At 37.4% G+C, this 24221-nt stretch overlaps 1 protein-coding gene across 1 annotated transcript in view; it reads left to right on the top strand.

Moving 5' to 3' along the window:
• LOC149285895 (slit homolog 3 protein-like) overlaps positions 1-24221 on the top strand; it is a 300871-nt gene that overhangs the window by 208459 nt on the left and 68191 nt on the right. The window contains exons 7-11 of the mRNA XM_089494777.1: positions 251-322; positions 8328-8491; positions 10871-11012; positions 20881-20952; positions 23086-23157. Of these exons, the coding sequence (XP_089350903.1) occupies positions 251-322; positions 8328-8491; positions 10871-11012; positions 20881-20952; positions 23086-23157 (522 nt within the window). The remainder of the gene's footprint in view (positions 1-250; positions 323-8327; positions 8492-10870; positions 11013-20880; positions 20953-23085; positions 23158-24221) is intronic.

The following is a 24221-nucleotide window of genomic DNA, read 5'->3' as shown; positions in this document are numbered from 1 at the left end:
ACTACTGGTTACTGAGCAGAAGCCAAGTAATAATGTGCGTCAGTTTATGTGTGACAGTCAGATGCGTTTCTATAAAGGTATCTCCCATGACAATTCACAAATTGTTCTTGATAGATTTGCCAAGATGCATGCCCGTGAAGGAACAATTATATTAGCTTGTATGAATCAGTCATTCCTTGTTCACATAAATATTGCATGTTGGATAAAACGAGTGTATGAATAATGCTTCTTCTTTCCTCTTATATTTCAGTACTCTCAACAACAATAATATCACGCGCATCCCACTTACCAGTTTCAACCATATGCCCAAGATCCGTACCCTGTAAGTATTATTTTATGTGTCTTAACTATTATGCTTTCCCCAGGCTATGTGCAGTGTTAGCGAGTGAACTATACACCATAAGAAGCATTTAAATGTCTGCTGTATTACAACATTATTGATACATTATAATGAGTTATTATATAGTTAACGGTATAACTTCATTTGACAAATTCTAAAAAAAGTATATTGAAGGAAATTATAAGCTAAAACAGTGTTGGTTTAGTTAAAAATGTGTAGCCTGTTGTTAATACATATGGATTGGGTAAACTAGTTAAAAATCTTTGCATACTGAAAAAAAAAGATCAATGAATGTAGATTCAATAGTAAATTGTATATCCGGGCTTAGTAGTGATTTGCTAGATTATGAAATTTGTAATGCCTGTTCAGAAGAGATAATCCTTTTGTGAGCTAGAGGGAGTTTATCATTCTTATCAGATGAAAAAATTCTGATCATTTGTCATTATGATGATAAAAGGATTAATATGGTGTTTCAGGTTAAAGCGATATACTAATGAGAAGGTGTATGCGCTTTATCAGAATCTGTTAAGTAATATATTGGGTAAAGTAGCATTAACTGTTACTTTTTACCTTTAGTGAAGGCTAGTGTTCCAAAGGATTTACCGTATTTGCTCGATTATAAGACGACCCTGATTATAAGACGACCCCCCAAAATCTGAATATTAACTTAGGAAAAAAGAAAAAGCCTGAATATAAGACGACCCTAAAGGAAAAAAGTTTTACCAGTAAATGTTAATACATGTAAACTATTTTTTTTAATAAAAGCTATGATTGAGAAAAATATTTTTTTTGTTTTTATTTCTTGTATTTTCCAGCCTGTCCCCCAGTTACGCACATCTGCCCCCAGGCTTGCCACACCAATATGGCACTGTGGCCCATGATATGCCTTTTAACCCTCTATATGCCACTGTGCCCCATGGTATGCCTTTTGACCCCCTATATGCCACTCTGCCTCCAGAAATGCCTTATACCCCTATATCCCATTCTGGCATTTAGGGGGTTAAAATGCATATTATGGGGCAGAGTGGCATATAGGGAGGTATAAGGCATTTCAGGAGGCAGAGTGGCATTAAGGGAGTTAAAAGGCATTGTATAGAGCACTCTGCCTCCAGAAATGCCTTATACCCCTATATGCCACTCTGGCATTTAGGGGGTTAAAAGGCATATTATGGGGCAGAGTGGCATATAGGGAGGTATAAGGCATTTCAGGAGGCAGAGTGCTCTATTAAATGCCCCCTTAACGCCACTCCAGAAATGCCCTATGCCCCCATTTAACTAACACACACACACACACTCTCTCCCCCCCCTCCCCTCCCCTCTCCTCTCTCATCTCTCCCCTCTCTCCCCTCTCAGCCCTCTCTTACCGGTGCTTCCAGCCGGGGCAGCGGGTTGACGTCGCCTTCTGCTGCAGCCGGAAGGAGGTGGAGTTGGCAGCGGGGGTTTGTATGCGTCCGTCGCGTATACTTTCCCCGGCTGTCAGAGATCAGAGATCTCTGACAGTCGGGGAAGGTCTACGCGACGGACGCAGACAACCCCCGCTGCTAGCCACACCTCCTTCCGGCTGCAGCGGACGTTGTCTACGCGGATCGCGTAGACGTCAACCCGCTGCCCCGGCAATACAGCAGGAAGCACCGGTAAGTGTGTATGATGGGGGGGGGGTGAGACAGGAGGATTCAGGTCCCCTGCAGCGGTGCGGGGGATCTGGATCTTAGTCTCCTAATCAGACTCTATTTGAGGTCTGATTAGAAGACGACCCCGATTAGAAGACGAGGGGTATTTTTCAGAGCATTTGCTCTGAAAAAAACCTCGTCTTATAATCGAGCAAATACGGTATATTTTTTAGAGCCCAGCTTTAGATTTTAAATATCTATTTGCTTCTAGCTAGTTAGTTTCAAGAATAGTCAAACCATCTGCAATGTCCTGGAGTTTTCTCTAAATGATAAGATCACATCCCACCCAATAACAGTGACTTGCATGGTTGCGTTAGCTTTATTTATAGATTCCATTAACATCTGAGCAGATCAAACAGTTGTTAAGGGACCATATTGTTTTGTGGCCCTGATCAGTGGTGGAGGTTCATTTGATTTTTCTCATTTAATTATCCTTAGCTATGAAAATGAATCACATGGTATCGTTTGCTTGGTTTGCAAATCCTGACACTGATTTTTCTGTTTACTTTTATGTCCCTTCACGCTGTTCCTCTTTGAGGATTGACATTAATATTAATCAGAATTAATTTAAGTGATTAAATTGAAGGATTTTTTTGTGCTCATTAATAGTTGGTAATATTCATTCAGCAACCTCAGATCAATCATTGCTGTCTGTTTCCAGAGCTGAGTGTTTGCTGCCATTGCCTGTTTAGTTTAATTTTGGAGATGGCTTTGTAGTTAGATCCCTTGAGATTTTTCATGACAAATCCCACTTTTGCAGTAATTAAAGAACAAAAGGAGTAGAATCATAATTGGGATTTTTAAAACAATGCTCAAATATAGCATTCACTGTGCTACATTTTATACCATGCAAATACCGTGTTGTCCTGATCATAGGCTCATAATCTTCAGTCATAGAATAGCCTATAACCAGAGTTTAGATATTCAGGATGGTGAACAGTAAGTTTTTTTCTTCTGTGTTATCTTAGAGGTCCCAAGTCTCCCAAAAATGTGGTTGTTTCTCCTGCCTCCCTGATGCATACTTTCTCAATGTCACCCTACCTTTTCCACCAACCGCTTCCGTGTCCCCATCTTCTTTCATGCAGCTCCGCTTCTTCTCTTGCCTCTTCTTGTTCTTCTGACTTCTTTCTTTATCTGCTGTTCCTCGTGTCGGTTGTGCACCTAGCCTTCCAGTTAACCTCCTCAAAAGGGAGTAATGGGGGAAAGTTTATCCACCTGGTCCCGCCGTGGCTCCTCCCTTCTGGAGAAGTACTCCCAGACGCCAGAATATTGCAGATGGACTTGCAGAAAAACAGAAGCATTTCTGCACATCTTTCTCCATGAATCCTTCTGCATTATTCTTGGCTTCTTGGAACGGGTTGAATTCCCTAAATACTATTAAATGGTGTACATCAAAAGAACACTAAATATTCAAATTAGCTTTGTCTTCTAAAAGGAGGTGTATTTTCTGAGATACACTTTCTTTGTCCAACTGATGGCCAGGGGGGTGCAGATATATGCTGATAATGTCACAGCAACAGTTTGGGGAAGGCCCTTTTCTATTCCAGCAACACATAGTTAGATAGGTGTAAAATAACTTGACTGACCCGCTCAGAGCCCTGACCTCAACCCCATCGAACACCTTTGGGATGAACTGGAATAGAGATTGAGAGCCATACCTTCTTGTCCATGATCAGTGCTGACTCAAATGCTTTCCTGGATGAAAGGGTAAAAATTCCCACAGAAACACTCCAAAATCCTGTGGAGAGCCTTCCTAGAAGAGTGGAAGCTGTTGTAGCGGCACAGGGGGCCAAACAACATATTAATGTCTATGTATTTCAAAACCAATTTCATAAAAGTCCCTGTAACGGTCAGGTGTCCCAATACTTCTGTCCATATAGTGTATTATGAACCACAAACTTTTATTGACCAGATGAAATTTAGGTATTTAAAAATGAAGTACAGAGAAAGGCCCATGTTCCAAAATGTCATCATCCCTTACTGCCTTCCTCTGCGCAATTGGCAACAAAAATGTTGTTCCTTGTTTTATCGCCCACTGATATATTAATCACTTTTTTCAGTGGAAAAGATTTATTAGCAAGTTTTTGTTGGGAGTGATTTCCCCAATAGAAACTGTGCTGTAATATGGTATCTACAGAAGTCAGATTGTGAGGTTCCATAGAATAACATAACTTATTATACCCCCCTTCAGTGTTAATGTTTATCATGAAGGGAGCATTTCCAAAAACACATACCCATCAACAGAAATGACTATATAGTAACAAATGCCAAAACTATCTTAAAAATTGTAAATATGTTCACCATTAGTTAAATGATCCTCTTTAGAAAAGTCATTTATTTCTGTAGCCCAAAAATTACATTGTTGTAATTTTAAAAAATGCAGTACAACCTGCAGTAAAAGTGCACAACCTGGATGATTAAAATGTTTATCCTCCTATTTTCTCATCCAGTTCTGTGTATCTCTCTCTATCCAGGCCCGGCGCCACTTATAGGCCGCGTTCATTCATTAGAAGCGCGGCTCGCAGTCACTGTGGGGTGTAAGTGGGTGTGGTAAAGGGGGAGGGACCTGTGGGGTGGAGCCAGGGGCTGCAAAATCATGTTTTGCCTAGGGTGGCAAAAATCCTTGCACCAGCTCTGTCTCTATCTATCTACATCTCTATCTGCCTTTCTCTATCTTTCTGGTAATTATAAAACACAAATATGTTAAACACAAACCAAAAATTGTATATTACAAACACACAGTGGCAAATAGAATTATTGGACAGTTCAGCAATGTGTCTTGTAACAAGATTAAAAAAACAACAGTTTCTTCCTATAAGGTTTTGCTGCCTTTAAATGTCATAGGACTCAATTGGTTAAGGTAAGGTTCAGGGATTTCTTTTCTTTATTGTCCTATGTTCACATAATCCTATATGACACAAAAACAGTTCTTAATACTGAAAAATAAAACCTCTCTTTGTAAGACTCTCAAGGGTAGAATCCATCAATAATCTTTTATCTTTAATTTCTAGTATGACACACTGTACATTCCTATCTGGCCATAGCTCTCCAGGGCAAAATCAGTCAGTGATCTTTAGTGGAAAACAACAATGTTCTCTCTATCTTGGATCATATATTTAAAGGGCCATCTTACCTATTTCACCCTATTTATACGCCTTATGCCTCCATCTCAATCCTAACTTAGGGGGCAACAAGGCTAGCTATTGGGGGCCCTTGTAGAATGCCCTTATAGTCTTAAATATGTTCCTGTAAATTCCCAGAGTTAAATCTTGATAACTGGTCATATTATGCACAGCTGTTGAAAATAACTTACAATACGATTAGTTATTGATACGCTCTCATTCACTCTCTCACTCTATCTCTAAACGTCTCCCTTCTCCACTGACCACTTCTGTGTCCCTGTCTCTTTGCACAGCTTCTTCTCTTGCATCTTCTTGTTCTTCTGCCTTCTTTCTTTGCTGCTCCTTGTGTCTACTTTCTTTTCCATCTTCTGAACCTAGCCTCCTGGGGAACTTCTGCAAAAAGGCCTCTCCTTGGCTCTGCACGTTTTTGTAAATGCACAGAGACGCCAGAATAATATAGATCGATTAGCAGAGAAAGAGAGGTGCAGAAGCATTTTGGCCTCCCGGTGAACTTCAACAAAATGATGGAGCCTCAGAGCAACGAAATTTGTTGTCTGAAAACGAATGGAGCAAAAATCGCTTTTGGTCCATTTGCACGAGTCATTTATATATACATACCGTATTTGCTCGATTATAAGACGACCCTGATTATAAGACGACCCCCCAAATCTTAATATTAATTTAGGAAAAAAAGAAAAAGCCTAAATATAAGACGACCCTATAGGAAAAAAGTTTTACCAGTAAATTTTAATTCATTTAAACACTTTTTTTAATAAAAGCTATGCTTGAGAAAAATATTTTGGTTTTATTTCCTTCTATTTTCCAACCTGCCTCCTAGTTATGCACATCTGCCCCAGAAGTGCCTTATACCCCCTATATGCCACTGTGCCCCATGATATGCCTTTTAACCCTCTAAATGCCACAGTGCCCCATAATATGCCTTTTAACCCTATATGCCACTGTGCCCCATGATATGCCTTTTAACCCTATATGCCACTCTGGCACTTAGAGGATTAAAAGGCATATTATGGCATATAGGGAGGTTTAAGGCATTTCAGGAGGCAGAGTGGCATTAAAGGGGTTAAAAAGCATTTCACAGAGCACTCTGCCTCCAGAAATGCCTTACACCCCCCATTTAACACTCCCCCTCCCTCTTCCAAACTTACCGGTGCTTCTGAGTTGGGGGGGCGCATAACACAGGAGGATCCAGGTCCCCTGCATCTGAGCCCCCGGTGCTTAGTCCGGGCAGCATGTAGAGCTCCACGCGATATAATCGCGTAGAGCTCTACACGATACAATCGCGTAGAGCTCTACACGCTGCCCGGACTAAGCACCGGGGACTCAGAAGCACCGGTAAGTTGGAGGGGGCATAACACAGCAGGATGCAGGTCCCCTGCATCCTCCTGTGTTATGCCCCCCCCCCCGCCAACTTACCGGTGCTTCTGAGTCCCCAGTGCTTAGTCCGGGCAGCGTGTAGAGCTCTACGCGATTGTATCGTGTAGAGCTCTACGCGATTATATCGCGTAGAGCTCTACATGCAGCCCGGACTAAGCACCGGGGACTCAGATGCACCGGTAAGTTGGGTCGGGGGTTAACACAGGAGGATCCAGGTCCCCTGCATCTGGGTCCCCAGTGCTTAGTCCGGGAAGCGTGTAGAGCTCTACGCGATTGTATCGTGTAGAGCTCTACACGCAGCCCGGACTAAGCACCGGGGACTCAGAAGCACCGGTAACTGGGGGGGTGTTAACACAGGAGGATCCAGGTCCTCTGCATCGCTGCGGGGGATCTGGATCTTAGTCTCATAATCAGACCTATTTGAGGTCTGATTATAAGACGACCCTGATTATAAGACGAGGGGTATTTTTCAGAGCATTTGCTCTGGAAAAAACCTCGTCTTATAATCGAGCAAATACGGTATATACATTTACGTTGTAGTGTTCATTTGGTAATTTATGTATGCCTGTGTCTTATACTTTTGCCCTCAGTTTTAGAACCCTTTTTTTAAATTTGGGATTGGGAATTTTTTCCATGAATCAGTTGTGCTGATCTGTTATTTGCTGTTCAGGCTCTTTGATCTTTCCTTGTTGTATACAGGTAGCAGGAATTATTGTTCAAACTTTGTGTTGGTATTTCTTCAGTTTCTTTAACATTCAAGCAGCTTTATTTATGTGAAACTTTTAACAGTATTAATTGCGTTAATGGGGAATGTCCTGCTGTCTGTGCAGCTGTGCACAGCTTCTGTTTTGAAAGATTTTTTTTTTTTGTTACAAGATCAAATGGATATAGTAGTGTGATCTTGCTGTCTTAGGACAGGTTCAGGAACATTCACTGATGTTATTCGGCCTTAATGAATCTGTATTTACATTTTGTTTATACAATATATGACTTAGTGATGATTGCTAGTGAGGGCTTGTGCTTATACTTGGGAACTGTCCAGGATTGATCCTCCAGAGCTCTTCTTCTCCTGCTCCTTGTGGGGTAGGAAAAGTGGGTGACCTGGGCATGAGTGTACATGACCAAACACTGCTCTTCCACCAGGAAAATAAGCCAGGTATTCACCTCTGATTTCCAGAGTCTGTAGGTCAATCCACAGTGTTTCTAAGATATGCTTATTTTGATGACATTTCTAGACTCTAACTTATAGGCCTGTATTATCATATACCGTGTGCCATATTATCATTCCCACACATATCCATGATATTAGTAATTTTAAGACAGGTATAAATAAGTTTATCTCTATGCAGCTTTAAAACCAGAAGTGAAATTCCACTCAGAGCTATATTCAGATGGCCAATGCCCATCAAATGCTTTGGTGGAGAGTAATCATGGTGAAAATAGATGATATAAGGTGCAAGGTGTGTGTATTACCAAAACATAATAGAGTGCTTGTATATATACCACCTTATAACACAAAAGGCTAGAGCTGAAGTGTACATATTCTGGGAAGTTTCTAGAAAAGGAGAACGGAATTCCATTGAATTGAGTCCTGATTGTTTTGTTTTTTTTATTTATTATAAATGGGCGTATAATCATGTAGTATAGGACCAATCACTCATGTTCTGGTGTGAGAGGACCAAATCTAAGTTTACAAAAATATAAGGAATTACCAGATCGTTTAAGCTAATCACAGTTGCCTGATAAAGTATAACATCATCCAGCAACACCCAACCAAATGTGTTTTTATATCCTTTTTAGACGCCTTCACTCCAACTACCTTCACTGCGACTGCCATCTCACATGGCTTTCAGACTGGCTGCGTCAGAGACGAACCATTGGCCAGTTCACCTTTTGCATGTCGCCTGTTCAACTGAGAGGCTTCAATGTGGCTGATGTTCAGAAGAAGGACTTTGTCTGTCCAGGTAATTCTTGAAAAGACACTTTTTGCGATTTGTAGATATACGCTTAAAACCACAAATGTTTTAATACAGTAGATGAGCAATTTGTCTCGAACAACAAATGTTTCTAGGGGTTAAGCCTTCAAATGTTTGGTGATGTGTAGTCAATGTGCCTTTTAGACACATTTGGTGTTAAGTTAATGGAAGCCTTTGCTTTACTTGGCTTTTTGTTTTATAGCAAATATTGCCAACAGAAATACACTTGACTCCTTAATATGCAATGTTGATGTTCCTGGTACCTACCTACTTATATCTCTGTTGATAATGATGTTCAGGAGAGTTTCAATAATCAAAACAATTAACACATAGAGAAAAATACAATCTAAATTGCAAAATTTAGATCTGCTCATGGTATTTAATTAAAATGCAGTAATTGTCCTCACTGAGAACGTGCCTGCTGACAGTGTACACTTATTCTAAAATGTGTCATAAAGTCTCTGCAATTTAAATCATATTAATGTTTTGTCCCTCTATAATTGATCTGTTTTAACATTCATTTTACATTATTGTCTCATTTCAAAGCACAGAGGTCTATAATGTGTTTCACTGTGGAAAAAAAACACCCTATTCTCTATACACAAATTATCACCCTTTTGCTCTTAAACTGTTGTCAGTATCCGTCTGTCCATCTGTCACTATGAGTGTTTGTCTGCGTCGCTCTCCGTATTGATCACACGATTTAAAAAGCAAGCAGCCATGTTTTTGCATTCGCACCACGACAATCTGCTGCAGTCACAGCCAATGCATATGTATGACTAAACATGAAATGCCTTTAATGCGTTCTCCGCTATATTCCACTAGTTTCAAAATAAGGTGATGATTCACAGTAGTCACTTTATTTATTTATGTAGCCTTGCGCAACCACACACATGCCATAGCCAACCTTCTTCATATCATTTTAGAATACCGAAATAAATAAATCATATCTGACTGCTTCCTTTTTCTTATTTGCATCCGGCCCCCATAATATTGACAAATGGCGAGAGTGATGACCATTGGCTGTAATCTGTTTGCGCTAATGGAAATTCAAACTCACAGGCACCAACTCTCTGTGGAATCCTTGACATTTTTCAAACGAAGGCCTAGATTTTCAGTAATTCCCTTTTGAAAGATCCCCTCTTGATGTCCGTGGCCGACCACTAGCAGTTTTTCCCTGCCTGTGCTTGTATTTTCTATAGAGAAGCAGAACTGGTCTCTGCGCCCCCTATCGGAATTATTAACTGATTTAAAAAGCGATAGTAGCATTTAGCATTCAGTTTGGTGGGTCCAGCTTTTATTTCCCATTGTGATTTCAAATTGTTCGTAAATATCCTTTGTCCCGCTCTTTCTGAATGAAGAAGGTTGCCTTTCCAGCCTGTGCATCACTATTTTCCCTGCTGCTAAGCAACTCTAATACCCAGCCATTTTAATGTGATGAGACAAAATACTACTACAGCTTGCCTGGCAGGAGTTAGGAAATGGTTGTGGTTTTCAGTATTTCAGGTACAAAATGTGTTTTCCTGCATTTCAAACACTTGCGCTTTGTACTATTTGTGTAAAAGAGGAAATATTGATGCACCCAAGGAGATCAATGGTTGACATCAATGTCTTAAAAGATTTACCTAAGGGCAATCCTGATTACCTGTTAACATCCTCAGGCATGCGATGAACTGAGGACGAGCAGAAAATGTGTTATTTATTCCATTATCCATAAAGAATTTGGTAAATAACATTTATGTTGGGGAATAATTTTGTAAATATACCAAAAATAAAACTGGTCATGCCTTTAAAAATAATAAAAATTTTAATCCAAATTCATTTGTGGCGCTATGGATTCCACAGGTGCAAAATCTTTGATTTGAAAACTTTCCTTATATCTAGACTTCTTAATAAACTCATCAGTCTACACAAAGTACACAACACACTTAAATCAACCCCCATTGGTTAATCCACTAAAAGATGGTAGAGGGGAGCGTGAAGGAAAGTAGGGGAGAGTAAAGGAAAGTAAAGGAGAGTAAAGAAGATCTATAATGCTTAATAGACTAATCAAGGTTTATAGTGTGAATAAAGAATATTATAAGAAATCTGTTTCTCAGCATCGTGATATCCTCTACATCCAAGGTCTCAAAAGATTGGCCCAATAACATAACATTTTACTTAAATGCCACGATTACCAGAGAACGCTCTTTTATTCTAATAATATGCGCATGCTGCAACAGGTTGCAGTCCTCTAAAACTGGGTGCAGCAAAACCGTGCTCCCTCAGTATATACCATGTATAGATACACGTGTTTATTAAATGTATAGAAAATACTAGGATATATTTGACACGGCACTTGTCTAATGTTGTGTTATTATTTCACAGGATCCCAAAATGAGCCTCCGTCATGCAGTGCCAATGCAGTCAGCTGCCCATCTGCCTGTGCCTGCAGCAACAACGTGGTGGACTGTCGAGGGAAAGGACTAACTGAAATCCCAGCCAATTTACCAGAAGGCATTATTGAGATGTAAGCAATAATTTGATCCCAATGCTATTATCTCTAGAGTGATTGACATACAATGTAGCGCACACTGGAACAAATGAACCTTTGTTGTTTGTACGGGGAAATACAGCTTTCAAAATACATATGTCTAAAGGTTGGTTTAGTTTCCTTCAATGGCGTGTTTCCAAATAGTTGGTTTTATCGTAGATACATAAAGCATGGATAATAACGAAAGTTAAAAGCACTGGAAGGATTCTGAATAAAATATCTACACATGCGTAATATGGTGAGTTGCAAATGTGTCTGCGCATGCACACATTTCACATGACCTGCCCAACATAGCTTCCTATATGCATTTTTGCAGAAATATACAGTACGGGCATATATGCAGCATTAGGCAAAATAAAAAAAAAATGTTTGTGGTTTTTCAGTTTATTAAACTACTATTCCCCTTTGATGGAAGCTGATAATTCACCAGGAAAAAAATACATTATTATTTAAAAGTGTGTTTTAATGCAGTGCTCACATGCTTCCTAGGTGTGTGTGCTATATATACAGTATATAAATATATATATATATTTATTTAAAAATAACAAGAGCCTGGAAAGAGCAAGGACTTTTAGAGTGGATTGTTGGCTAAGAGCTACAAAGACTAACTATAAAAGTCACCCCGCTATTTACTATCTTGATGACTTTGTTCCAAAAAATCAGTTTACACATCGTAACCTTTCCGGTAAGAATATAAGGAGCCAAAAAATGCAGAAGGGACATTTTATGAAAGATCTCAAGCAGCGTACAAAGGCATTGTTAATAGAGCGTGGCCATCTCATTTGTAGACTTTATTTGTTTGACAGCCAAGAATTATCACTAGTGATGCTTCACTTTTTTCACGTCTGCGTTCTGTCTGTGTTATAGAGAAGCCTGACAAACCATTATGTATCTCATGTTGTTAGAAATCGAGAAGTGGCTAAAAATCTCCTTCGGTGCACAGGCTAAGAGATACTTACCCATTCCCACTAACTGCAAATAGCTGCTGCAAAATAAATAGTATAGTGCTTCTCTCATCTTCTGCTGTATGAATTAGTCTTGAAGATAAATGACCTCATCTTTGGCTGGAATCTGGAAGGGCTTTGGGAAAGCAGATAGAACCATTTATTTTTCTCACATGTCAGAATAGCTGTAGATGGAAAGATGCGAAAAGTACATGCAGTAATGAACACGAAAAAAAAAAAAAATCCTAAAAATGGTATCTTGTATGTTTCCATGATAATTAGGGTCATAAAAGGGGTACCAATTTAAATTTGTGCTGCTGTATACAGTTATCAATGCATACTATAAATATACTATATATATCATGTATACTATAAATATATTATATATATCATGTATACTATAAATATACTATATATATCATGTATACTATAAATATACTATATATATCATGTATACTATAAATATACTAATATCAACAATAGCCTGCTTTACTGCATTTTGTATATTGGATATAGCACACAGTTCCAAAGCAGGACCATTGAACTCTACAATATAAAACGCGTAGAGCCTCCATTGGTCTAAAAAAGACCTTTAGAAGGTACTATATAGCTTGCTTATATGAGGTTAAGCACTATAAAGTATTTTTCTTTAAAGCAAACGGGTCAATAGATATTTTGTATCTTTGTATTAGTTGTATGAGAGATCGGGGCCTGAACAACCTTCCCCCAAAAAACCTATAGCTGCCCCTGGTTCATCATTTGTCCATAAGGACCACAGACGTAAAATGCATCTACTGTATATTTACCAACATACATCATAGTTAAAGATATTTGCGATAATACATGCTGTACTGAAGCTTGTCTGTCACTGGTCAGTACATTGAATACTGAATAATAATAATGTTCCGTCAAGGTATAGAGACGATTACATTACATATATATATATATATTTATATGTGTGTGTGTTACAAAATGTTCTTTCCTGGGGAAATTTATATCTAAGCTATACTGTAGATATTAGACTGTAATTGTAACTGACTTAAATATAAAAGGAGCAATGCTCTCTGTACAACAAATTGATCAGGGAAGAATTGTTAAGGTACGGCACACTGATATATTTTTATTTGTTGTGTAGGGGGAAAAAAATCAAATATGAATGTTATGTTTTTATTGAGAACTCAGTAGAGCTAAAGACATTCTACAAACTGAATATTTCATTTTAATCTCAAAACAACTTAAAATACATAGTGGGTATATGAAAATAAAACTCCAGTTTATAGTCCGGAAATGGGCCTTACTCTGCAGTAAACTTCTTCTACATGACAAAAAAAGATCATTCTAACAAATAAAAATGTGTATGAGTTGTTTGGAATACAACCGTTATCTATCATGGAGCTTTAGAAGAATATAAAAGATTTTTTTACTTATTTTTTTAATATACTGTATCTCATAGGCAATGCCTTCATAATTGCAAGTATTCTTGGATGACTGACACTGGTCTGCATATTAAAGCGTATCAGAAAAAGACTGATCTGCATAGCATTTTATTTTCATTTTTTCACTTTAGATTTTGACATGCGATTATTGAATTAAAGCTATTTCTGGAAATCTTAAAATTTTATAAAAGGCCAGACATAAACTTTTTATTCTTCCCATTTTCTGAATAGTGCCCTCTATCATGATTATCAGCCACTACTGGGTATAATACAGAGACAATATTTTGTATTCTTTAATGTTTATTGCATAAACTTTTATTAGTATGCAATTTGGTTATTCAAATATTGTAACAGGTATGATGACGTCAGTCGATTTAGGCTAATAAAACGTCAGCTGATTACCTTTACCCTTTTTTTTCCTCTAGAAGCTGCTTTCGGTAAAATAACTAATACAGAATAGTCAGATTTGTATAATGAATAGGAAAATGAAATAGAACGGTTTCATAAATTGAAGAATTATTTACAAATCCCTATTCATCTGTAGCATTGTAACTCATGAATGCGTTACCATAGTCACCACTTATATTGTATTCTGCATGCTGTTCTAGCAGCGAAAGGCCATGATCAAATCCGTCATTAAACCTCAAATTATGAAATAAGTCATAGCTGTGTAATGTAGGTTTGGGAGTAGACATTTACAATAGCAAATAACATTCAGGAAAGTATCCATGAAATCATGCCATCATTTTCACTACAGGGATGCACTGACCTTGATAAACCCCTCGGTGATTGGTCTTATGCTTTATAATGCCATGCAAACTGCAGGATATAATTTATCGCGTTGCTTTGAGTATTACCCTTTAATTTATTTCTTTCCAACAATGTAAAACGTGTCATATTCGGCTCCCCACTGTAAGAAAAAAAAAAAGGAGAGGTGAATAGAAAAAGGACCATTTCGGTTTACAGCATCCCTAAAGAGGCAGTAAATCTTTTCAAAAGAAAACACCAAATTGCGTAATAATGGTCTGTGGTTTTAACACACAGTTCCTCAGACTATGGCTACTTGTAAAAATATTTTAGGTAAAAGAGATTAGGATATATCCTATAAACTGTTGTTCTAATGCCGATGCCCCTAGGCACATTTATATATAGCATTAAAAGGTCTAGAACTAGAACTGGATGATGCCTGTTGACACATGGATGGCGTGTATTCAGCAATGCTTACATATAAGTAATTAGAACTACTGCTAACCTACCTCGTTTCAATGCTCCTAAATGATTGGATATGTAGCCAAATGTCTACCAGAGTTGGAAGAAGCCGTATTTTATTTTAAAAAATAAAACACTTATTTAAAGTGTTTTCATTCATATCAGTTACAGTCCTTTTTTATGAAATATCATTATACTGTATGAGCATGGTTCCACATACTGTGAAATTTGAATAGGTTTGGCATAAGGAGGGATTACGAATTAGAAGGTGAAAACGTCGTTCCAGCCGTGATATTTGTAAACGCTAACCCCCTTTGTTAAATAATTATCGGATTGTGATCTAGATAGTATTAAATGAGCTCCTACGATAAGGTTTATTAAACTGGTGTATAATGGTCCATAGCACTTAATTAAAAGGTGTAAAGGTGTGAACAGCATTAATGCCCATTCAGTTCTAGGGCCGTTATATTCCCTGACCGAGGCATAGAGTTGGCAAAGATGCTATAGATCAGTTAATATCCTATTCGGAGGTTATGGTCGGCTTATGACTAATGACTTTATTGACTCCTCAATTTATTTTGCACAGCCTACACTTCAAACTGGATCAGTTCCCATATAGTACATTATGTACTTCTGGTGTATTTACTAACCTAGTTTGCGGGAGAATTAGGGATTTCAGCATCCTACATTATGATTGACCAACCCATAGTCAGCTTCTCCCGCAAGAATGGCTCAGATGGAATGGCATAATGTGTAGGCAAATCAATGAGGTGATGGTCAAGAAGTCTTTCCGCATCCACTACAGTATGTAGGAACAGCTTAGCCCTTGCAGGGGTAGGTATTGGCCCTTTCATAGTGAATAGTAATAGTACTCAGAGTGCCCTGCGGATCTCCAGGTAGTAATTTCATCCTTATCCCACGGAACGTTTATTTTTACCCATGTCTTTAAAACTGTAAGCTCCATACATCATAAACACAGCTCCTTGATGACCATTAAATTAAGCACACAGGGCTCAAAATTATTATAGCTTTTTTTTAACTCAAGGGAAAACCCGCAATGGGTTATTTACTGTAAAAGGAACATAAATAACATACATTGTTAACAGCCTGTGTTCAGGATCTCTCTACTGTTAGGAGACATTCTTTTCTTAGTTAGACATCTAAAAGTCTATTTAATTAGAGGATCGATCCGCTAGTATTGTGTTGTCTGCTTTATAATGTAAGTAAGCCGTTGGTAGTAAAAAGAGCATTTTTCTCTCTAATTGATTATCACCTGTGATTCAATTCTTACAGTTATTTAGGATTTGTATATTAGCAATTGCATCTTATAGTTGTAAGGTAACATTAAAGGGGAAATTGTTTGCTGATTGTTGTTGGTTGATAATTCAGGCTCTGCCACTCTTAGCCACTAATCTCAGCCGCCACAAAGTGAACAACTTAAACTCAAACTATTTTCCTGACTGCCAACAAAAAGAAACAGAAATAGGCAGCTTCCAATAATGAATGTTTAGTTACGTAAAAAAATTGTTACTGCAACACGTCACCCTTAAATAGGATTACTTAAAAAAAAAAAAAAGTGTGCTCGATTTCTTGAACAACTTAATCCACTTAGACATGGATTTGCGCGTGGTCAGGGTTTTAATGGCTGTTAACTGGTGGCATATATTTGAGAAAATTGCAACCTACTAAAATCTAACAAAGTGATACCAACTAATTTGGTGAAAAGCCAGAGCACATTTATTAAATCCATGTATAAGTTTAATTATAATAAAATAACCACCAATTTACCATCATAAATTTACATTTACGTACGTTAGCTCAAACATATTGCAATTTTGGATGCTTGACAACTTCCAAAACACGCACCTAAAAAAATATTTCTTTGAAAGTATTCTATAAAATCTTTAAAACTAGCACCACAGTTTATCATATCTATTACCTTCTGTTTATTATTAAATAAATGAAAACATGTTTAATGTGAAAATGCAGCCTTATTAAAAAAAATCCCCTTAATAAGCTCCGAACGCTGATATGGTGTAGTTTTGTATAACACTCTTCCTATATTACCTAAAAGGCAAGAGTGAGTTATTATGCTTAAATAGGTAATTTTCCTCGTTTTTACTATTGCTAATACGCTAGCCATACTAATATACTAACTATTGATATAAAAGGCATTGATTATATATATTATATTGATATAAAAGGCATTGATTATATATATTGATATAAAAGGCATTGATTATATATATTGATATAAAAGGCATTGATTATATATAAATTATATTGAAATAAAAGGCATTGATTATATATATTATATTGATATAAAAGGCATTGATTATATATATTATATTGATATAAAAGGCATTGATTATATATATTGATATAAAAGGCATTGATTATATATATATATTATATTGATATAAAAGGCATTGATTATATATAAATTATATTGAAATAAAAGGCATTGATTATATATATTATATTGATATAAAAGGCATTGATTATATATATTATATTGATATAAAAGGCATTGATTATATATATTATATTTATATAAAAGGCATTGATTATGGTAACTCTAATCTAGTACATTGAAACCACTTAAAGCAACCAGATTTAGATATATAGCTCTTGATGGTGTGAATAGCAAAGATTGATTAGCGTTAGTAATTGCCCCAGTTCACTAGACTGGGCTTGACTCATCATACAGCTTCATTGCATAATTTACGGGTCCGTACTAATAACAAGCGTTATATTGAGATATCTGATTGTTCAATCATTTTTGAAAAGAACGAAATTGTGTGTTAAATTCATTGGCCACGACCCTTCTTAATGGTATAATCAATCTGATCTCACATGAACATTCATTACTTTTCAATTGCTATTAGTCCAACTTTGATTTATGAAATCATATGAAGGCACTGCTAACTTTATACTTTATCATCTTAAAGAGACAAACACATAACACGTCATGTTAGTCTTTCGACGTTTTGGAGCTTCTGAGGCTAGGCTACCTTCTTCTGTTGATCTGTCTTAATTTGGGGAAGACTAGGCTCGAGCAGCCTTTAGTGTGGTGTGGAGTGGGAACGGCCAAATGCTGCTTCCCTGTCTGGAGAAGAAAGGAACTGACTGCGAGACCCAGATAAGCAGGGCTTCACCCAGAGACTCCAGGTCACACCTGGAGAGTTTCCCAGTATGGTTAACATACATTAAGTCAAGAATTTGGGGTCAAACCTGGAGAGTTTCCCGGTATGGTTAACATAGGTTAAGTCAAGAACATAACCCCATTTATATTACAACCTAACACAATTAAAGCAAAATGTCACAAAACATAATCTCTTCTAGAAATGTCTAAAGACTTACATATATTTTGTTCTACATTTCACATTTGCATCCAAGCATCTTATATGTGCCAATATATTTCCTGAAATCAGAATGCGTAAGTAAATTGTTTGCATTATTTAAAGGAGTTGTAAACGACAGATAGACTGGCTTTAAATTTGTTACAAAATAGGGATTTAAGTAGCCACACAAATTTTGTAATACTTGGAAATCCTTTTTATATATACTTTCTGTGTTTAATTGCATTCTTCCAGTGATACCAAAGATGTGCCATTGTGTTGATATATAATTACAAGGAATTAATTTGTCTGAAATATAAATTTTCTCCAACACTGCATTCCGGATTAGAAGCAATTATTTTATGTTAGGCTCCCACCACTCCCTTCTAAAAGCTGAATTTTACTACCTGTACTTCACTATAACGTACTCAAGTATTCTATACACTTTTCAGTTAATATTACCTTGAACATTACTTAATACTTGGAAAATGAGCTTTCTTGGCCATATCTTTGTCCCTAGGGGCATAGGTAATATAATCCGAAATAACTTTCAGAAAGGTTGGAGCTAAATTATTTAACTCCTACTGAACTAAATATTTCCCAACAGTGAAATTTCAAGGTGACATTCATTTTCTACATAATTTATTTTTTCCTATAGCCTAATTTGTTTCCCAAAGAGTAATCTTCGTACTGCTGTGTAGACTAATTATTTGTTATCTCCTGCACAAAAAGCCATTTTAATGCCATTTTATAGTCTTGCCTTCATGGTGATAATGTAAAAAAGATAAAATTATATAGTTTGGCTGCACTATTTGGCTTTTATGTTATTCAATTATTTACCATGACTAGAAATGCTGCAGATTTTATTGTAAATGTGATCTTTGTGATAAAACATGTCCGAAGCCCAGTATATGTATTAATTATTTGTACAATTATAAAGTCCTCACTACCTATGGAGGTAATATCACTGCATTAAATTGCAGTCGTATATATAAATTATAGGTGAATAACATGCGTGTGGGTTTTTTGGTTCATAAATAAACTCAAGCATCTTCTACTTCAATTTGAAAGGAAATACAAAAACTACCAATATACTAAAGTACCGTATTTGCTCGATTATAAGACGACCCTGATTATAAGACGACCCCCCAAAATCTGAATATTAACTTAGGAAAAAAAAGAAAAAGCCTGAATATAAGACGACCCTAAAGGAAAAAAGTTTTACCAGTAAATGTTAATTCATGTAAACTATTTTTTTTAATAAAAGCTATGATTGAGAAAAATATTTTTTTTGTTTTTATTTCTTGTATTTTCCAACCTGTCCCCCAGTTACGCACATCTGCCCCCAGGCTTGCCACTCCAATATGGCACTGTGGCCCATGATATGCCTTTTAACCCTCTATATGCCACTGTGCCCCATGGTATGCCTTTTGACCCCCTATGTGCCACTCTGCCTCCAGAAATGCCTTATACCCCTATATGCCACTCTGCCTCCAGAAATGCCTTATACCCCTATATCCCATTCTGGCATTTAGGGGGTTAAAATGCATATTATGGGGCAGAGTGGCATATAGGGAGGTATAAGGCATTTCAGGAGGCAGAGTGGCATTAAGGGAGTTAAAAGGCATTGTATAGAGCACTCTGCCTCCAGAAATGCCTTATACCCCTATATGCCACTCTGGCATTTAGGGGGTTAAAATGCATATTATGGGGCAGAGTGGCATATAGGTGTATAAGGCATTTCAGGAGGCAGAGTGCTCTATTAAATGCCCCCTTAACGCCACTCCAGAAATGCCCTATGCCCCCATTTAACACACACACACACACACACACACACACACACACACACACACCCTATACCCCCATTTAACTAACACACACACACACACACACTCTCCCCTCCCCTCTCAGCCCTCTCTTACCGGTGCTTCCAGCCGGGGCAGCGGGTTGACGTCGCCTTCTGCTGCAGCCAGAAGGAGGTGGAGTTGGCAGCGGGGGTTTGTATCCGTCCGTCGCGTATACTTTCCCCGGCTGTCAGAGATCAGAGTTCCCCGCACCGGTGCGGGGAACTCTGATCTCTGACAGTCGGGGAAGGTTTGCGCGACGGACGCAGACAACCCCCGCTGCTAGCCACACCTCCTTCCGGCTGCAGCGGACGTTGTCTACGCGGATCGCGTAGACGTCAACCCGCTGCCCCGGCAATACAGCAGGAAGCACCGGTAAGTGTGTGTATGATGGGGGGGGGGGGGTGAGACAGGAGGATCCAGGTCCCCTGCAGCGGTGCGGGGGATCTGGATCTTAGTCTCCTAATCAGACTCTATTTGAGGTCTGATTAGAAGACGACCCCGATTAGAAGACGAGGGGTATTTTTCAGAGCATTTGCTCTGAAAAAAACCTCGTCTTATAATCGAGCAAATACGGTATTATATGTCAGCAAAATATTGCAAAAAATAATTCCGGTTATAAAGATTCAAAAAATTGCCTTTTGATACATTATCACACAATGTGATCATATGGTAAGCATGTATTTGGTTTCTATGGTTCAATGCAGTTGGAAACAGAGGACGGAGATGGTTTGCCAATTTTTAGAGACTTGTTAAAAACACTGATTTGTCAACTATAACATGAGTAGTTGAAGTTGAAAAGCTGTATTTGTTTATGGAAAATAGTAATAAAAATACTTTTTGGTTTCATAATATAATGTTGTCTTTAAGCTTTTGCCAAATATTTTTTTTTTTACAGACTATTACTCTTTACGCCTTTTTGATGTACAAAAATAATAATTTTAACAACCAAATATCAAATGTTATTCATTGGCGCACATTTAATAAGTGGACATTCTGGGACTGTTATGCTGATTGTGAGGAGTTTCAAATGATAACATCTTTGCTTTTGTTTTTGGCTTTTTCCACAGACGACTAGAACAGAATTCCATCAAGAGTATCCCTCCTGGAGCTTTCACTCAGTATAAGAAACTCAAGAGAATGTAAGTGTGAATAGCTATATACTGATGGTTATTTTTTATTGACTGGTTCTTACTGTTTTACATTGACAATTGCAAGGCTGAAATAAAGTATTCCACCCTAGGGCTCAAAATGTACCATTCGATTGGAGTGATTTAAGACGGCACATCTTATTCAGAAACAGACATTTAAATCACACAAGCCTCCGCGTTAAATGATTATGTGCCAGGACCAGTGAGCCACCAGGCGCTATGGCCAATCCATGCTTGGTGGAATTTGTGAAAGTGTGTTTTTCATTAACATAAACGTTACACACACCATTTATGGAAAGATGATGCTTCAAACCTGCCGCTCACTGGGTGACTGGGTCATAAACACATAAGGAACATTATATGGAGGATAAAAATTGGCAAGATCAAAGGGGAGTCAATTAGATATTAAACTTGGAGGCCAAATGAATGATCACCAATATATATATATCTCTGAGCATATTAATTATGTCCTAATGAATATTCTAATAATTTCAGTATAGATTTAAGACTTTCAGTGCTCATCATTAATAATCTCTAGACAGAAAGATATAAAACCACAAATGTTAAGATTTGTCCCAGTATTTATCAGCGTTTAATAATAAATTGAATCACAACACCTCACAGTTTTTTTGCCGAGTCTTCCACATGGCCCAAAACACATCCTTCCTATAGATAAATCTGGATCTGTGATTACAATTATGTTAATTCTACAGCTTTTTGTTAAGACGACATTAAAATTGCAAACCTATGATGTTTGCCCAGGACAGTTGTCTATGCTACGAAAAAACAATCTAAATGGTGGTGTGGAGTGGGGGGCTAGGACTTTACAAACCCGTCCAAATGGGACTCATTATCAGGTACCTCATCTCAAACATTACACAGCAAGTGGAACATGTTGTCAGTTGTTGGCCCTGGATAATTATGCAGTGTCGATTCTCAAGTCTAATCATAAATACCCAAGGGAAGTTTAACTGGCATAACGTTTTAAACAATGTGTAGTTAGCCATCCTCGAGGCATAATTACCAGCCTAGAAAATTGTCATAATTTCATCATTTCAGTTTATTCTTCTTCTTTTGTATTTTAGAGCTGTTTGTACAATATTTAGTTCACTCTAAGTAGGAGAGCCACTTACTGTGTTAGTTTTATAGTGAGACATACTGAATATATATGTAGGGATATTCTTCTTGGGGTACCACATATGCTTATACTGTATTTCCAAAACAAATGTACAAATACATGACAAATTAGCATAAAAATACCAGTAATGTTAAAAACTAATTCAAAAATTAGTTTCTGTATATAAAAAAATCAATATACATTCAATGACTATATATTATGTCTGTACATCAATTCCACTTTTAACACCATCCTCAAGATAGTGGCAACAATGTGATAACCCAACGTAGTCTATTATGTCTATGTTAGTCTCTTTTTTCCATTTTCCATTGGTGTGCTCTTTGGTAAGCAGAGATGGGATTATGTTACTGTGGAATGTATGGATAATGAACCATGTAATAAATTTGGTTAGTGCATTGTATATATGAAAGTGCCATTGTAGCCACCACATGGAAACATTTCTCCTTAAACGATCCCCATGCCATTTGACAGAAGCCAATAATGTTGGATATATCTATCTATATATATATATATATATATATATATATATATATATATATATATATATATATATGTGTGTATATATGTGTGTGTGTGTGTCCAACCCAAGCTTTCATATTTGAAAAGTAGCGTTGGTGAGACAGAATAGAGGATCATTGAAATCACGCTGAGACTGAAGCTATAAATGGTCATGTATCATTAGGAAAGGCTATTAGAACAGGCAATTTGGTCTTACTGTACTGAGGTTGAAATACTACTTATCACTCAACTTCCCAGTGAAATTAGCTGCTCCATGACAGAATTGGACAATAAAGATAATCTAAGAAAATATAATATGAAAAACAAACAGTGGTAATGGTTCAAATAATGGTGTTTCCAAAGGTTTTAAACTTAAGATACATGTTTATTATTGTATTTTTATCAGTGTGGGTAAACCAATTTGCACTTTTATTTTGGAGAGCCTAGTAGCTGTGACTCTTAAAGGTTTTTAATCAAATTTTTTGCAGAGATATCAGCAAGAATCAAATATCTGAAATAGCAGCGGATGCATTCAGCGGATTAAAATCTCTCACTTCTCTGTAAGTATGTTTAAATCATTACCATTCCAAGTACGGATCCTGCTCCTTACATGTAAAGTTTATCCTTTTTACTTAACTTTGTCAAATGCACACCAGACTAGAGAAAGAGGCACCTAGGAGACCTCATTATTATCTGGAAGTATATCCTCGGGGTAGAGGCTTTGCGGAGAAACATTTCATTGAGCAGACTGTATAAATAACAAGGGGCTACAATTTAAAGTCAGAGAAAAGTTGGTCGGTTTCAGCAGGACAAGTGTTTTTGGTGCAGTAAATTTATGAAGGTCAATATATTTTAGATATATTTATTTACATACAACAGGGCTCAAAAGTGCGGTCCCAGGTGAACATGGCAACTAGGGTTTCACCTGCTGGTCATGCAAACTGGCTCAATACAGAACTGATTTGTATGCCCATCGCTATACAGAATTGGTTGGCGTGTCCAGCAACCAGCACTATACAAAGCCAGCGTTTCTCCTTTATACCTTGTCCGGAGGTGGGAGCTGAATAGGGATACGATATCATGCGAATACGCAGGTCTGCAGGGAATTTCTTGTACCCCCCATTTATATTTTTTTCCAGGTTCTTTTAATAGTAGAGATGTTTAATATTTTATGTTGGTTGATTGAATTACAAATCCCCCCAAAAAATAATAACCATTCACTCGATTTATGTCAGTTTAAAAGTGTTAAATTGCTCCTTAAGAATCTGCCGTTTTATGCAGGCAACTGTCATTTCCCTAAAGACAAACTAATTTCCCTTAAATTAGCAATTGATCATGCAGATTGCAGTCTCTGTAAATAGAAGTCTCTGCATAACCCTATTAAAGTCCTTTCTACATGAGCAACCTACAAATTGTTTGGTGATTAAAGACTTCTCTGGTGCCAGTACGTCAGCTCTAACTCTGTGTGTCTGTTTTTCTCGTCTGTACACTTTTGGATTTGGAGCAGTTTAATATCCTCATTTGAGTCACTTGATGTAATTTCTTGATTAGAATTCCAGGCCTCCAGTCCATCTGACATTGAAGGATTTACGTCACTTCTCTGCATGTGAAAGCATATTTGTCC

The sequence above is a fragment of the Sceloporus occidentalis genome, unplaced genomic scaffold (assembly GCF_023333645.1).
Source record: "Sceloporus occidentalis isolate IW3139 unplaced genomic scaffold, rSceOcc1.0.p SCAF_75, whole genome shotgun sequence".
Classification (NCBI taxonomy): Eukaryota; Metazoa; Chordata; class Lepidosauria; order Squamata; family Phrynosomatidae; genus Sceloporus; species Sceloporus occidentalis.
This window is presented reverse-complemented; position numbering and strand designations above follow the sequence as displayed.